This window comes from Palaemon carinicauda, chromosome 29 (assembly GCF_036898095.1).
Source record: "Palaemon carinicauda isolate YSFRI2023 chromosome 29, ASM3689809v2, whole genome shotgun sequence".
Lineage (NCBI taxonomy): Eukaryota > Metazoa > Arthropoda > Malacostraca > Decapoda > Palaemonidae > Palaemon > Palaemon carinicauda.
Genome location: NC_090753.1, coordinates 10288665 through 10304750, shown reverse-complemented (window position 1 = coordinate 10304750; position 16086 = coordinate 10288665). Strand labels below are relative to the sequence as shown.

Here is a 16086-nt window from a genome sequence, read left to right as displayed (position 1 = left end):
GTGCATCATGTATTGTAATCTAGTCATTATGCTGCCTTCATAGTAGCATATGACAGTATGGTCCATCTAGCAAGAAGCCAGCTGGACTAGGAAAATAAAGACATATATTTGTATATCCCACTCAGCCTATTTGCTATAGTCTTCCTACTATATTAAAGTAAATAGTTTCCTGATCAGGGAGACTCAAGGAAAAAGGCTCCACCCTTTAAGGGTTAGGAGTGTATTACTCCTGCCTTGAAGTGTTTGATATTGTAGGGTAATCCTAATACTGATTTCTCATCAGGATATTGAAGAAATCATATTCATTCAATATAGGATTGGACTCAGCAAATGCCGGTGTTGGATATCCAAAATATATTGGAAAGAACTACTAGTATAAACTATATAGTAGTTTTCTATCTGCAGTATATTTTAAATGCAGATATGCTGGCTACCTGTATAAAATATACAGTAGTTCAGCCGGCATGTAGCCGGCATAGCTAGGTCTTGCCGGCATACCCGGCATGCTATCTAGAGAGAGAGAGATAGCATGGAAAAAAGGCTACTCTTTACTGTGAATGTATACAGTAATTAAGAATGTAAAAGTCTAATTTGACGGTCTTTTTCCAGAAAGAAGGTTCTAATAGAAGGGGAGAATGTACCATTCAGGCTTCCATGCAGCTACAGTGCTATTGCCGACAAGGTACCGCCGATACACTGCTGGCCGGCAAGTCCAGCAGTACCAGTACAGTTGGCGTGCTGCCAACTGAGTCAGCACTATCTGTGCCGGCCTGGCCGGCAGTACCCCGGCAACAGGGCCTGTAGCAGCAGTCCAAGGAAGGACTGAAGAACCTTGGGAACAGAAGGGACTTCCCTCTCACGGCCATCATGGTCCCTGATGGCTGCCGGCTAGGCAGGCAATTGCCGACAGATGATGTGGTTGGTGGCAGTATGTTCTGCCGTCAGCCAAAGACATGACTAGAGAGGGAGTCTGGATGGCTCCGGCAACCTACCAGCAAAGGTAAGGTTGCAAGATGCCGGCCTAAAGAAAGACAATGGCTCAGTCATCAAAAGTGGACAGAGGGGTAGGGAACAGGGTCCTGTAACGAGTGTGAAAGGAACTGGCAAAAATTGTCAGTCCTACCACCTGTAAAAGAAACTCTGTTTCGGTATCGGCAGAATCCCAGGGAACAGGAGAGACTCAGTTCTCCATCCCAGAGATTACCGATACAGTTAAGGGGATGGCGGCACTGCCGCCTCCTCTCAACAAAAAAAAAAACAGAGTTCCAGTGCCACGTATCCTAGGCTAAAGGAAATTACTCTTTAGCCTAGAGATTTGTGGCATAGGACTAGTCTTTTAGTCGCAAGGAGAAGATGGTATCCTACCATGACTTCAAGTGCGGCTTATGAGGGCCAACCTCCATTGCCGGCCACCTGGCTGGCAGGGGAATGATGGTATCCTACAACCCATTCGCCCTGCCGGCAGGTCGCCGAAATAAGACTAAATACTCTGAGATTCTGACTAAATCCCAAAACCTGATGGTATACCACAACCAACGGTTAAGGGAAGAGGCAGGACAAACCCTAAGTTAACCATGTCTGAATAAAATTCAAGGCACGGCTATTAGGGTTGTAGCCTCAGGCTACACTCACAGGGAAAGAGATTACCCTTAAGACTCCAAAGAGACGTGTAATGTTTCATAACATTCTAGGAGGTATCAGTCTCCAGTGAATGAAAACAATACACGAGGATAACCGGGGAAAGTCTGAACGTATAGTAAAACGTCTAGGTAAGGTTACCTAGGCTATAAGAGATCTCGGTTACCTAAATCACCGAAACTCTAACTATACGATCGACAGAGAAAAGGGAGAAACAAAAATTATGCCCATTATCGAAACTTTATAAGAATAATTGCCTAATTAGCTAAATAATTAGGATAATTAAATAAAGCTATTAAAAACTGGAAGTCGTTCTGCTATCTAAATAACAGATGACAAACGAACGATGGCGCCATGGCGCCTCCAGTAACTGGCCTAGCTCATGAACACAATAAAATACTCTAATTTCATTGTGAAACAGGAGCTAAAATATACTCATAGTAAAGACCCGATACTCAACTTTCCAGAGGGGGAAGAAGATGGAAAAAGCATAATAATAATCCTGTAAAACAATCGAAAAGTTAGATCACCAGGAAATATCACCGAGCGAGATCGCTACAAAAAAAGGAATGTCCGCCGTCGTGTGAATGGCGCTGTTATTATTATTATTATTATTATTACTATCCAAGCTACAACCCTAGTTGGAAAAGCAAGATGCTATAAGCCCAGGGGCTCCAACAGGGAAAAATAGCTCAGTGAGGAAAGGAAATAAGGATATAAATAAATGAAGAGAACAAATTAACAATAAAACATTCTAAAATAAGAAACAACGTCAAAACAGACATGTCATATATTAAACTATAAACAACATCAAAAACAAATATGTCATAAATAAACTATAAAAAGACTATGTCTGCCTGGTCAACAAAAAAGCATTTGCTCCAACTTTGGACTTTTGAAGTTCTACTGATTCAACCACCCGATTAGGAAGATCATTCCACAACTTGGTCACAGCTGGAATAAAACTTCTAGAGTACTGCGTAGTATTGAGCCTGGTGATGGAGAAGGCCTGGCTATTAGAATTAACTGCCTGCCTAGTATTACGAACAGGATAGAATTGTCCAGGGAGATCTGAATGTAAAGGATGGTCAGAGTTGTGAAAAATCTTATGCAACATACATAATGAACTAATTGAACGACGGTGCCAGAGATTAATATCTAGATCAGGAATAAGAAATTTAATAGACCGTAAGTTTCTGTCCAACAAATTAAGATGAGAATCAGCAGCTGAAGACCAGACAGGAGAACAATACTCAAAACAAGGTAGAATGAAAGAATTAAAACACTTCTTCTGAATAGATTGATCACCGAAAATCTTGAAAGACTTTCTCAAAAAACCTATTTTTTGTGAAATTGAAGAAGACACAGACCTTATATGTTTCTCAAAAGTAAATTTACTGTCGAGAATCACACCTAAAATTTTTTGTTACGAGAGCGGGGAGAGCCTTTGGACGGCTTCCTTTTGCCACATCCTCCTCGAAGCCAAAACGCTGTTTGGGGTGCAGATTGCTATGGAGGCGTGTCAAGAATGCGTCCGCTGATATTATGCGATATCCTTTGGAGAAATTTTAAGGATATTCGCGCCAGGAGTTAGAATCTTTGATACCTAAAGGTAAAATTCTCTGGGAATATCACTGTAGTACATATATCCCATATATGCCCATTATCGAAACTTTATAAGAATAATTGCCTAATTAGCTAAATAATCAAGATAATTAAATAAAGCTATTAAAAACTGGAAGTCGTTCTGCTATCTAAATAACAGATGACAAACGAACGATGGCGCCATGGCGCCTCCAGTAACTGGCCTAGCTCATGAACACAATAAAATACTCTAATTTCATTGTGAAACAGGAGCTAAAATATACTCATAGTAAAGACCCAATACTCAACTTTCCAGAGGCGGAAGAAGATGGAGAAAGTATGATAATAATCCTGTAAAACGATCGAAAAGTTAGATCACCAGGAAATATCACCGAGCGAGATCGCTACAAAAAAAGGAATGTCCGCTGTCGTGTGAATGGCGCTGTTGTATTCCCAATAGTGTTACGAGAGCGGGGAGAGCCTTTGGACGGCTTCCTTTTGCCACATCCTCCTCGAAGCCAAATCGCTGTTTGGGGTGCAGATTGCTATGGAGGCGTGTCAAGAATGCGTCCGCTGATATTATGCGATATCCTTTGGAAAAATTTTAAGGATATTCGCACCAGGAGTTAGAATCCTTGATGCCTAAAGGTAAAATTCTCTGGGAATATCACTGTAGTACATATATCTCTTAGGAAGATACTTTAAGGAACTTTCATCACGATGACATGGCTTGAGCCCTAAATATATATATATATATATATATATATATATATATATATATATATATATATATATATATATATATATATATATATATATATATATATATATATATATATATATATTTCTTCCTGGTCATGCTAAGCGGCAGGGGGATAGAGAATAGTCATACGCTAGTGAGAGGGGAATCCTAAGAGGTACACTCGGAAACCAAAAATCTCCCACAAACTGCCGAAAGAACTGATTGTAGTTAGTAAAGTGCAAGTGGTTGGGAAAAGGTTAATCTGTGTGTGGATGTATGTGTGCAAGTGGGTGTATATCTGTATGGATATTTAACCATCATTTTTTTACGGGTCATGTACTGTAGTGATTATATTAATAATAATAATAATAATAATAATAATAATAATAATAATAATAATAATAATAATAATAATAATAATAATAATATCCATTATTCTAGCCCTCACTGCAGGGAATAATAAAATACAATTAATATACAGACCACAATCTATATAGGTACCCTGAAATCAGAAGACATAACTAAACAGTAAATCATTCACTCTCCCTTGCACATTGATCGTTGACCATGAATGGCCGAAACTTAAGATCTCAAAGTGGAATCAACCGAGAGATTGAAACAAAACATGTCTTCAGCTTACAGAAGATTAGCATATAGATTGAAGTGACCCCGAGGAGGAGAAATTCCTCGAACGGATTTTTTCTCTGTTGTGGGGTCATGAAAACAGAGGGAGATGGAAAGTTTGGAAATCTTATTGGATCTCAGAGAAACTTGTCCATGTGCTGCATATTATTTGTATGATATATATATATATATATATATATATATATATATATATATATATATATATATATATATATATATATATATATATATATATATATACATACATATATATATATATATATATATATATATATATATATATATATATATATATATAAAGGTTGGTTACCTCAAGATGAAGAAACTGTTTATGAATCGTCATGATCAATAAAGTTGTACAAGTCAGGGCCACCCATATTAGGGTGGTTTGCTGTGAGAGATCAAACTAAAGTCTCCCACCATCACCAATCCACAGTGGTCAGTGTGGTGATAAAAGCTGGTAAGAGCCCTGGCAAGAATTACCATGTCTATGGCCTTTGTCCTAAGTGTGTTTTCGCTTTCTTTAGTGGCAGTTTTTCATTATGATACATTGTATGTAAAATGCGATCTGAAAACCATAAGTACATAAGTACATAATGATATTTTAATACTGTAATTATCTAGTACTGGCTCTCATACACCTCTTTCAAAGTATTGTATGGAAAAACTCATTGTTTATACTAGACAGGTAGTAAAATCTGTTGTTCCACCTTGCCCATAAATATTGCATCGCCATTCCTCAAGGTATGTCAAACTTTCATCTCACCGCAAAAAGAAAACTCGTCCCCTTTCCTTTGATTTCATTTCAGAATCTTTGGTCGTCTATTCTTATCAAGATCATTACCCTTAACCAAACCTCTCAGGAAGTTGTTGTTCAGCTATCTGGACAAATTTCTATCCTACTTAATAATGTGACAACCCTGACCGCCATTCGTAATTATCAGCATCCATAACGACATGATTCTGGTCCTTACTTGGTTCTTACCTCATCCTTTATGGAGGTAAAAATCCCATTGAGAGACATTTTTCTTAATGAGATAATGACATTTGTTCTCCGCAATTCATTTTTTTGCACTCGTTCTTTGAACGGTTGTGAAAGTTGAAAGTTTGTTATGACAGTTTCGGGGATTTTTTTCTATTTTTATTCTTTTATTAGTTTTTCTATGGTTTTCTGTTACAATTGGTTAAATGTGTTCGAGGAAAATATACAGCGATATTTTGACACTTTCTGTTTTTGTTTAATATTTCGCAATTTTTCATCATTTGTTTTGTTGGCCTTTCCGTTACTTTTCAAGTTTATGATTATATACGATGTAAATGATCGGCTATAATTGCACTGATTTTTTGTTAAGGGAATATAGGACACCTAGTTATTGATGTAATATTAGTTATATTCCACTATCTGACTATCTATCCTATTTTATTTTTGCTAATACATTCTTTTTCAAAATCTCATTCACAATATTTCCACAATATTTCGAAATATCGAAATATATTTTACATTTTTTACTCCATTTTTAAACCGAAGATATTCGGAACAAAATACAACGATATAAGAAATATTGTTGTAAGTAACTCATAAGCAAGTGCTATATCCATTAATCTTTCCTCTCTATAATCAGTCGTACGCAGAGACACTGCAATTACTATCTATATCTTAACTCTATAATTTAACTAGATATAACTCCAAAATTTCATAGTTGAAAAGTCACTTATCAATGGCAAAGGAAAAGGGCTGTGTCATTGCCTAGAGACTGATCATATATACAAATGATCATCGTCCAAGTACTTTCTCCACTCAAGTTAGGATCAATAAGGCCTAGCCTGTGGCAGGATGTCGCAATAACAACCCCCACATCCTTGATCACTCTACCAGACAATTGCCTCCTAAACACAAACTTTCCCCTTACGTTATCATAAACTGGACCCTTAGACAGTAGGGAAATAAAAACAAACCATAACATTTACACTATATTCTTAAAACTAAACATAACCAAATTATTACTATACTTAGAAGTAAAGATATCATATAGACAACACACACACCAAAAAAAAAATAACATACATAATAAACAAAAATACCACATTCACATAAACCCGGAGAAAAAATATCGAAACTTAAAACTAAGATGCACCACAACCAAATATGTTTATATAATACAGGTTAACAACAACCCATTCGTTCTCACACTGCCAACTGTCTTTTGCAGCACACTAACACAGATCTGTGTTTAACAGTTCACTGGTTGGCAATTTGCCACAATTACTTCCCTGATTGGGTCGTGGTTATTATTAGCATCATCATCATCATCATCAACAGTAAGCTGAATTTTATTCGGTCCGGGTCATCAACAATTGTATAAATCAGAGTGGTCGTATCAAGATCCTAATTACAAGCCAGGTCGTCAACAACCAATTTCACAAAAAAATCTCTCTCAAAGGGGTAAGTACGGCTGTCAAAAAATAATCAAACACTTCCCCGCTGGTCAAAAAAATAATAATGATAATCCAGCATTCACACAACTGCCTCTTGATGCAGCCAAATAAAAAAAATAATTCGCTCTGAAACATTTACCATTGCCCTAACCTAGCTAAAAGTAAACCAACAATCAATTACTCCAGGAGTGTTTCTCACAACAAGCAATCAATACACCCACTCTCTCTCTCTCTCTCTCTCTCTCTCTCTCTCTCTCTCTCTCTCTCTCTCTCTCTCTCTCTCTCTCTCTCTCTCTCTCTCTCTCTCTCCCTCTAAGGATTTGGCAAAAACCAAATAAAAAATAAAATAAATAAAAATTGATCCTCCACATTCCTTCCCCCTTACTTTGCCAAATCCTTCTACATTTTCACACAACCACTAAAATTATTTTTTTCATTATCTAGTCGCAGTCGGGAACGGGACCTCTGCTCCGAGTAACTGGGCCTTCATACACTCTCTCATTCACTTCTTCCTTATCACAATTCGCTACATTAAATCCCTATCTAAATCCCTATCATTTGATACATCATGTACAATCCCATCTACCTCGTTCTCATCTAGCCCTAAAATCTCACTTATTTCGGTCAACAATTCATCCATTTCATCAAAACCATATTCTACTTTAATAAAAGAATCATTCATACTACTAATCATTCTCTTATCTCTCAGTCTCGCTCAGGATGCCTGAAAACCTTAAATCAATCAATCAATCTCAGTCTCGCATCCGTCATACCTTCGTTTGCGTCATCTAAGGATAAACCACACACACTATAGGTATCATTCATACTCAGCCATGATTCATCTGTATTAATACATTTATCTTCAACACTCACCTGTACAGTTACACCCTTGTCATCATATTCAGATTCCTACCTATACCTATAAATTTCCCCTGCACTTTCTCCTCACTTAAAACTTTCAAACACCTCTTTTTCCTATATTTAACTAACACTAATTGTTTATTTTCCAACCCTAACTTCTCAGGCATACTACGTTCATACTTACTCATTTCCAACCAATTATTCATCCCAATCTCACGAAAATTGATCCCATTCCTTCTACACACACAGGAGGACTCACCCAGTTGAACCCTCTTACACTCTAGTTTCCCGAACATCCTGGCTGTCTTAATCCCTTCTTCCTACATACTCTAGCTACATGCCGATCTACACCACATTCAGTACACTTTATCCGCGGCTCCTTACACATTCTAGCATAATGACCATCCTTACCACAATTACCACAAATCACATTCATACAATTATTATGATATCCACTTGCTATGTGCCCAGTCATACCACACTGATAACATTTTACCCCTAATTTTATGCCCTACCTCACCGCATCCAAAACAAGCACCTAGAGAGCCCATCTACATTCATTCTTCTTATGTCGTATTTTCCCACATCTATAACACTTCTCTAAACGGATACAACTACCTGACCTACCTCGCTGCGCACTAGCACTCCTATCCCTCCAAACCTGATTCCCTTGCCTAAACCCTTCATTTGTCCTTACAGGGATTCCCACATTACTCGCCCTAGCACTTCTATCTACTACACTATCAGTTACCCTTACCAGTCCTCTCATAACAGCATCTCTAAAACTAACAAAGTTTGGCACACTTTCCTCCATTCCATTTCTTACACTCACAGATCTGCTTTCTTTCAGACACCTATCCAACTGATAATCTTCAACTATCTCTAGTATATCATCCCATGTCAATCTCTCCTGCGTCCACCTCATTCTCTCCTTCCGTTTCAAATAAATAAATTCACACACATTCTCAGGTACTGTCGCCAAAAACTTCTTTATTAACTCCTTATTCTCATTTATACCTTCATCTCCATACTTCTTCCTTGCTAATGTTTCCAACCTACATATATACATCAATATCGCTTCTCCTGCATTCATCCGTGCCTCATCAAAATTATTCCTACGCTTATACCTAACGCTCCCTTTCATACGTTTTACCTGTTCAATTAGTCTCGTTTTCACACTTTCATAATCAACATCCCCTACACTCATTATCAGACCATACATCGTCAACAAATACCCAGTTAAATATTCTCCTAACTCCCTAGCCCAAACTCTCTTACAATCACCATACATATCCTGACAATACCACTCAAACTCCTTGAAAAACTCGTATATATCCCTACTTCTATGCTCATTGAACTTTCCATACCGAGGTACCTCTCTCATAAACACAATCTTACACACATCATGTTCATTCTCACTGCTATCATCACTGCTACCTTCCTTCTTGTTCCCTTCTTCTTCATTTGAATATAGGGAATCTAATTCCACACTCATACTCCTATCCTTGATTATAGTCTCCCTAGCCCTTTTCTTACTCACCATTTTCACCTTTTCATGATCATCCTTCCTCTCATCATGACACTTTTTCTTCTCTTTCTTCACATCACTTTTACCTTTCTTTTCATTCTTCCTCTCATATTTCTGTTTATCCTTACTATGCCTAACCTTATCTTCAATCTCACTATCACTATCACTATTACGATTACTATCACTATCACTTCCTTTCCCATTATCACTTACCTTAACCTTCTCTTCCACTATCACCCCATTACCCGAAGCAGAAAAAACTCCTCTGACTGCACCTTCACCCATGAAAGTTTTCATCATTCACATTACTTTGCCAATCATAGCTTCCATTTGTTCCTCCATTCGTTCCTCATTCTCTTTCATCCTCATCTCAAAACATTATTCAACTCTCTCTACAGTTCCCTTTAACTCCCTAAGCTCCTTCTGCATTGCCTCATTCTCACAGTTCAACCTCTCATTCTCTACTAGCAACATCTCTTTCTCAACTATCAAATTCTGTTCCCGTTCTTTATAATGCTGTAGTTCCTCCTCCAAAACCTTTAATTTGCCTTCCATTGTCATCAACTTGTTCTTCAGCCTTAATTTTAATTCCTAATCCTACCAGTCCTTCGTCCAAGAGTCCACCATCCAATCCTACCTCGGCAGTCCCTGTTTGGGTGCCAAAATAATGTGGTGGGATGCCGCAATAATAACTCCAACACCCTTGATCACTCTACCAAACAATTGCCTCCTCAACACAAACTTTCCCCTCACGTTATCATAAACTGGACTCTTAGACAGGAGGGAAATAAAAACAAACCATAACCTTAACAATATATTCTTAAAACTAAACACAACCAAAATTATTACTATACTTAAAACTAAAGATATCATACAGATAACAAAAAAAAAAAAAAGAATTAACATACATAATAAACAAAAATACCACATTCACATAAACCCGGAGAAAAAATATCGAAACTTAAAACTAAGATGCACCACAACCAAATATGTTTATATAATATAGGTTGACACCAACTCAGTCGTTCACACACTGCCAACTGTATTTTGTAGCACACTAACACAACTCTGTGTTTAACAGTTCACTGGTTGGCAATTTGCCACAACTACTTCCCTGATTGGGTCGTAGTTATTATTAGCATCATCATCATCAACAACATCAACAGCAATCTGAATTTCATTCGGTCTGGGTCATCAACAATTGTATAAATCAGAGTGGTCGTATCAAAACTGGACTTACTCAAAAAAATAATCAAACACTTTCCCGCTGGTCGTAAAAATAATAATGATAGTGCAGCATTCACACTACTGCCTCCTGCTGCAGTCAAATAAAAACAAGTATTCGTTCCGAAACATTTACCATTGTCCTAACCTAGATAAAAGTAAACCAACAGTCAATTACTCCAATAGGCTTTCTTATAACAAACAATCAATACACTCTCTCTCTCTCTCTCTCTCTCTCTCTCTCTCTCTCTCTCTCTCTCTCTCTCTCTCTCTCTCTCTCTCTCTCCCAGGATTTTGCAAAAAAAAAAAATAAATAAATAAAATAAATAAAAAAAATTGATCCTCCACAAGCCAAGGGTTGCATATGGATCAGCAGTTAGACCTATATGTCACCCCAAACACCACATCCTCAACTCATAACAAATGTGAGGTTGCAAACACTAAAAGGAACTATCGAGCTTAATCGTGACCCGAACCCTAGTCCAGCAGATCGTTACGTAAGTACGATTTTTATAGGCTATTGAAACCCTGATTACGTATTTACTAATCATCGGAACTAGTCTCGATTAATTTCAAATTATTAGAAAAAGTATTCACTTTTTTAGGGTAATTAAACCCGTGTCTTAACCAATGTCAATATGTCTGTTGCTTAAGGGTACACTCTGACACACTATTCTATATTATTTCTCTCTTATATTTCATCTCCATATTATATAAATGAAATATTTATTTTAATATTGTTATAGTTCTTAAAGTGTTCTAATCATTCAGTACATCTCTCGTAGTTAACTAGTTCCATATTTCCCTTTCTTTCTGGACTATTATTTCCCTGTCGGAGTCCTAGGGTTGTAGCTTAGCTGGTAATAATAATAATAATAATAAGAATAATAATAATAATAATAATAATAATAGTATTATTAATAATAATAATGAAATGATTATTTTGGTAGTAGAACCTCATTAGGGCAAGTTGCATTGAATAAAATCGATAACTCAGTTCCAATGATTATGAACTCTATCTTCTCAATAGTTGTAATGAATTACTTTTCTCTAATACTTCATTCTGTCTCTATTAAGACAAAATTCTTTCTTCATCGTTGGGAAGCTAAATCAGATTTAATTCACAAAGTAGAAATAGTGTTCAGCAACGTGGTTCGTGAGGTATCGCCTTCCATCCTCCGGCTGGAGTGGTTGGAGAAGTGCTGGTAACATCGTTATATATGGTGGTTCAGGCTTGTAGAATGATGTGGCGATGGAGTGACATAAGAGGATCGGAAATTTTTTATTGGCTGAGGCTTGCAGGGAGAGACCGAGTCTAATTCAGGTTGAGCTCTGCTCACTTATAGGCGATGAGGTGCAATTCTTTCCATTGACAGTTGTGTTGTGATTGGTGGATGTTTTTTCCGAGACGATTCTATGGTACGCTGGCTGGTAAGCGCTGATCCGTGTCATCCTGATTTTGGTTGTCTTCTCTGGTGTGGTACATATTAGGTCTTAGGTTGTTAATCCTTTGGCAGGAGAGGAGAAAAAACATTTCTTGAGTGATATTAAGAACTGGTTTCTCCAGTTCTATGAGAATGTCTTCAAGGATTTTCAATCTTCTGCTGGCTGGGGCACTGACGATTATGTTGGTGTTTTTATTAATATCTTCTCGTTTGATAGTGATGTTATTGGACTGGAAGGCATGAGCTTTTATAGTTCATTAATGGATATCATAATGCAGTCTCTTAGAAGTATAATGGTCATCACTATGTACCGTCCAAGGCATCCTGGAATACGCCATTTGTAGGAATATACCATATTGGACCGTCTATGGAAGTCCTGCATTGTAAGGGTGGGGTATACTTCATTATGAGAGATTTCATAGTAGATGGTATGTTTTACCTTCTTGTATTCATCCACAGGGGAGATAAGGATTCTAACAATGTCTCCCACGGGTCTCTCATCATTTAGATGGTCTCTATGAATTAAACCTTTGTAATGGATTTTGATAGTCATGGCAGTATTCTCTGTTCATTGTTCAGACTGGTACTGGTTGTCCATGACTTGCTAGATCTCACGGATGTGCAAGCGAGCAGTTAGCTTGTAACTGTGAATCAAGGGGAATGCAACTAAACTTTATTAAACAATCAGCAATTTTATATAGGGATTTGCGAGGCGTTACATCACAAAACTCAAACATTTTGAAAATGAAGTAGCATGATAACAAAGGTTGGTCCAGTAAAAGTAAGGGAAAGACTGAGTTACATAGAAAAAAAAGTTACAGTATACAAGCCTGTGTAGAATACGAGCGGTATATGGGTTTCTCTAAAAAAAAAAGAAAATTAAATCATGTGAAATAGGGTGCCCTACTCTAAAGATGAGTACTGTAGGCAGGTCATCTGGCAAGATACATAAGAAAGTTAGGCGAACCGTGTAAAACAAGTCTTCTTTGCCACGAATGTTAATTAAGAATGCTTTTTGTGTACGACGGACCATGAGGAAAGGGCCCATGTAAGGGGGCATAGGCGGTGGCTTTCTAGTGTCATTGCGCAGTCTACATGTGTCGGTATTTGCAGCTTTGCTGGGGGCATGTTAGTTTGGCGGCAAGTAGTAAATTCTCTCACAGTGTGATGAAGCACCTGGAGATTATCGGAGGATGTTGTAGAAAAAAGAATTTGTCAGGAACGACCAATGGGTCCTAATACATGATTTCAACTGAAAGATCTCATAGGTGTCTTAAGGAGTGGTTCTTAATCCCAGGATGACCAAGCTGAATAAACCAGTTGGAGTCATTGCTGCAGGATATCTAAGCTGCTTTTCCGATGCAATGAGAACGTTCAACCATTCCGTTGGCAGCAGGATTTTATGTGGTTGTCTGATGAAGAGATTCACTAATGATGTCCACAATTGATAGGTGAAATAGGAACCTCTGTCGGATGTAATATGCTCAGGGATACCAAATCTCGCTATCCATTCCGAGAGTATGGCAGAAGTACACGAGGTGAACGTTGCATTATCCATGGGAATGGCTTCAGGCCAATGGGTGAGGTGGCCGATGATGGAAAACAGGTAACGATGTCCTTGTGATGTGGGTAGGAGACCTACAACATCACCTTAAATATGGACATAGCGTTGATGAAAGGTGTCAACTCCTGAAACCATGTGTAGATGTACATTTGAGGTTTGGCATGAAGTGCAGGGGTGGAACCAATCCTTAGCATCCTTAGAAATGTTGTGCCGACCGAATTTCATCTTCAGTAGCTGTGTATTGGATCGGTGCAAGGAATGTGAATGACCATGAAGGAAATCACCTATCATCGCATGCAAGTAGGTATCCCCGGTCATGGTCTTCTAGTACGGACATCACAGAGAAGCGGCTGGTTGGAGTTTTTGAGGGGTACCTTATCCCAATGGAGTGATGTGCTGGATGTCCTACATACTTGATACTCTGAATCTTTTTGTTAGGCTTCTGTAAAGGCGTTGTACTCTAATCCCCGTGGGCCACTGTGTTTCTTGACATGTCATTGGCAACATAATTCATTTTTTTAGGAACCTGTTGAAGGGTGTAATTGTATTCAGCCACAGCAGAGAGATGTCGGCTTTGACGGGTGGTGCAGACGCCGCACTGTCGAGTGAAGGTGTCATCAGAACCATGTGGTCTGTGTGAACGATAAAGGGCGTACCTTCTAAGAAGTGGTGAAAGTGACAAGTGCAGTGCCAGTAATTCACAGTTAAAAGTATAGTACCTGGATTTGACCTTAGACAGTTTTCTACTTATGAAAGACAATGGGCATGGTGAGTCATTTACCACCTGCTTGAGTACTGCATTGCTGGCGTTGTTGGAAACCAGGAGAGATGCGTATGGCACAGAAAAAGTGATGGCACCAGAGGATCCTAGAGCATTCTTTGCGTTGCAAAAGGCCAATTCTTGAAGGGGACCCCACATCAGATCTTTTGCCTTGCCCTTAAGGGAGGCATAGAGGGGGACAAGATTGGTGGCAGTGGCTGGCAGAAAACGGTAATAACAGTTGATCATGCCCAAGAAATCTGTCAGTGCTTTGACTGTGTGAGGAAGTTCTGGATGGCTGCTATCTTCTCAGGGAGGGGATGGAATTCCTGAGTAAAGATACGGTGCCCTAATAACGAAGCTTTGTTGGCGCCGAAGGTACACTTATCATACCAGACTTGAATGCCATTCTGTTGTAGGAGGTCGACCCCATTGCATATGTAAAGGAGGTGTTCCTTGTTAAAGGAAGAGAACTCAAGCATGTCATCCATGTAACATACACAGAAGGAAGGTCACCTAAGAAGCCTTTGATGAGGCTTTGAAATATAGCCCCAATATTACAAATGCCATGAAAGGAGTAATTGAAGTTGTATGTACCAAGGGGGGGGGAGGGGTGTGATGACAGTCTTGGGGAGGATGTCTGGGTCCATGGGAACCTTATAATACCCCTTTATGAGGTCAAGCATGGAGAAGACCTTTGCATTTTGCAAGTAGGTGGTCATGTAGGCGATGTTTGAAGTAGCTGGTGATCTGGTTCTGTCTGTATGTTCAAACGCTTTCCCACATGAACGCAGGGAGCCATCTCTCTTCTGGATAATATATAAGAGTGATGACCAGGGACTAAAAGCCTTTTGGCAAAGGCTCATATCTTCCACTTCAGCGAACATTTGTTTGGTGGCTGCCAAACAATCCAGAGCCAGACTCCTGAATTTGGTGAAAACTGGGTCCCCCGTTGTCTTCATATGGGGATAAATACCATGTACATATGTCAAGAACTGTCGGCTAACGCTCCCCCTCTGGCGAAAGGTGGAATTTCATTGAGACACTATGTTGTGGAGAGGCCTTTTTGGTGGCTGGCATTTTCCAACAGTAGGGCACAGCAGTGAGGGAGCAGGCGGGAGGTAGCAGACACTCCGCTGGTCACCAATGTGCGAGCTAGCAGTTATGTTGTAACTGAGATGCAAGGGGAATGAACTAAACTTTATTAAAAAATCATCGAGTTTATATGCAGCGACTTGAAAGCAAGATTGTCACAAACATAAAAACATTATAAAACATGAACTAGCATGATATCACAGGTTAGTCTATTAACTGCAAGGAAGAGTGAGTGCGTATGAAACTAGTGTGGTTAGATGTACAATACTAGTGTGCTCTGCAGATATAGATTTTGTGATTTAGGCAGTATACCTGGCAAAGCCTTCACTTTCTCTTCTCAGGCATACGCCGAGGATGGTTGATTTGGTATTGACATTCGTGTCTAATCCCGGAAGGAGTAGGGGAGACCATTATATCAAGGAAGGGTAGTTATTCATTGTTGCTGTGTTCCATAGTAAACTTGAGGTAAGTAAACTTTTCAAATGCACTAGGAGAGTTTCAATGTCCTGGTCAGGGGGAGCCATATTGAAGGTATTATCTAATGTTTGTACCTAACGTACACAT

General features: G+C 38.7%; 2 protein-coding genes across 2 annotated transcripts; both read right to left on the bottom strand.

The window, feature by feature from the left end:
- Nucleotides 1-8534: 8534 nt before the first annotated feature.
- LOC137622755 (uncharacterized) lies at nucleotides 8535-9449 on the bottom strand (the record flags this gene model as incomplete). The annotated part of the gene is made up of 1 exon (XM_068353346.1): nucleotides 8535-9449. A coding segment is annotated over exon 1 (915 nt), but the record flags the coding sequence as incomplete, so codon positions are not given.
- Nucleotides 9450-14127: 4678 nt separating this feature from the next.
- LOC137622404 (uncharacterized) lies at nucleotides 14128-15389 on the bottom strand. Its single transcript, XM_068353017.1, has 3 exons — nucleotides 15094-15389; nucleotides 14821-14963; nucleotides 14128-14645 (listed from the first exon to the last, which is right to left on the bottom strand). The coding sequence occupies exons 1-3, from the start codon at nucleotides 15387-15389 to the stop codon at nucleotides 14128-14130; spliced, it is 957 nt and encodes a 318-aa protein (XP_068209118.1).
- Nucleotides 15390-16086: the final 697 nt, after the last annotated feature.

Coding starts and splice junctions, on each gene's coding strand:
- LOC137622404 (XM_068353017.1), bottom strand. CDS start 15,389: ATGAAGACAACGGGGGACCCAGTTTTCACCAAATTCAGGAGTCTGGCT. Junction 14,964..15,093: donor ATGCTTGACCTCATAAAGGG/GTATTATAAGGT, acceptor TATATTTCAAAG/CCTCATCAAAGGCTTCTTAG. Junction 14,646..14,820: donor CAGAATGGCATTCAAGTCTG/GTATGATAAGTG, acceptor GTTTTCTGCCAG/CCACTGCCACCAATCTTGTC.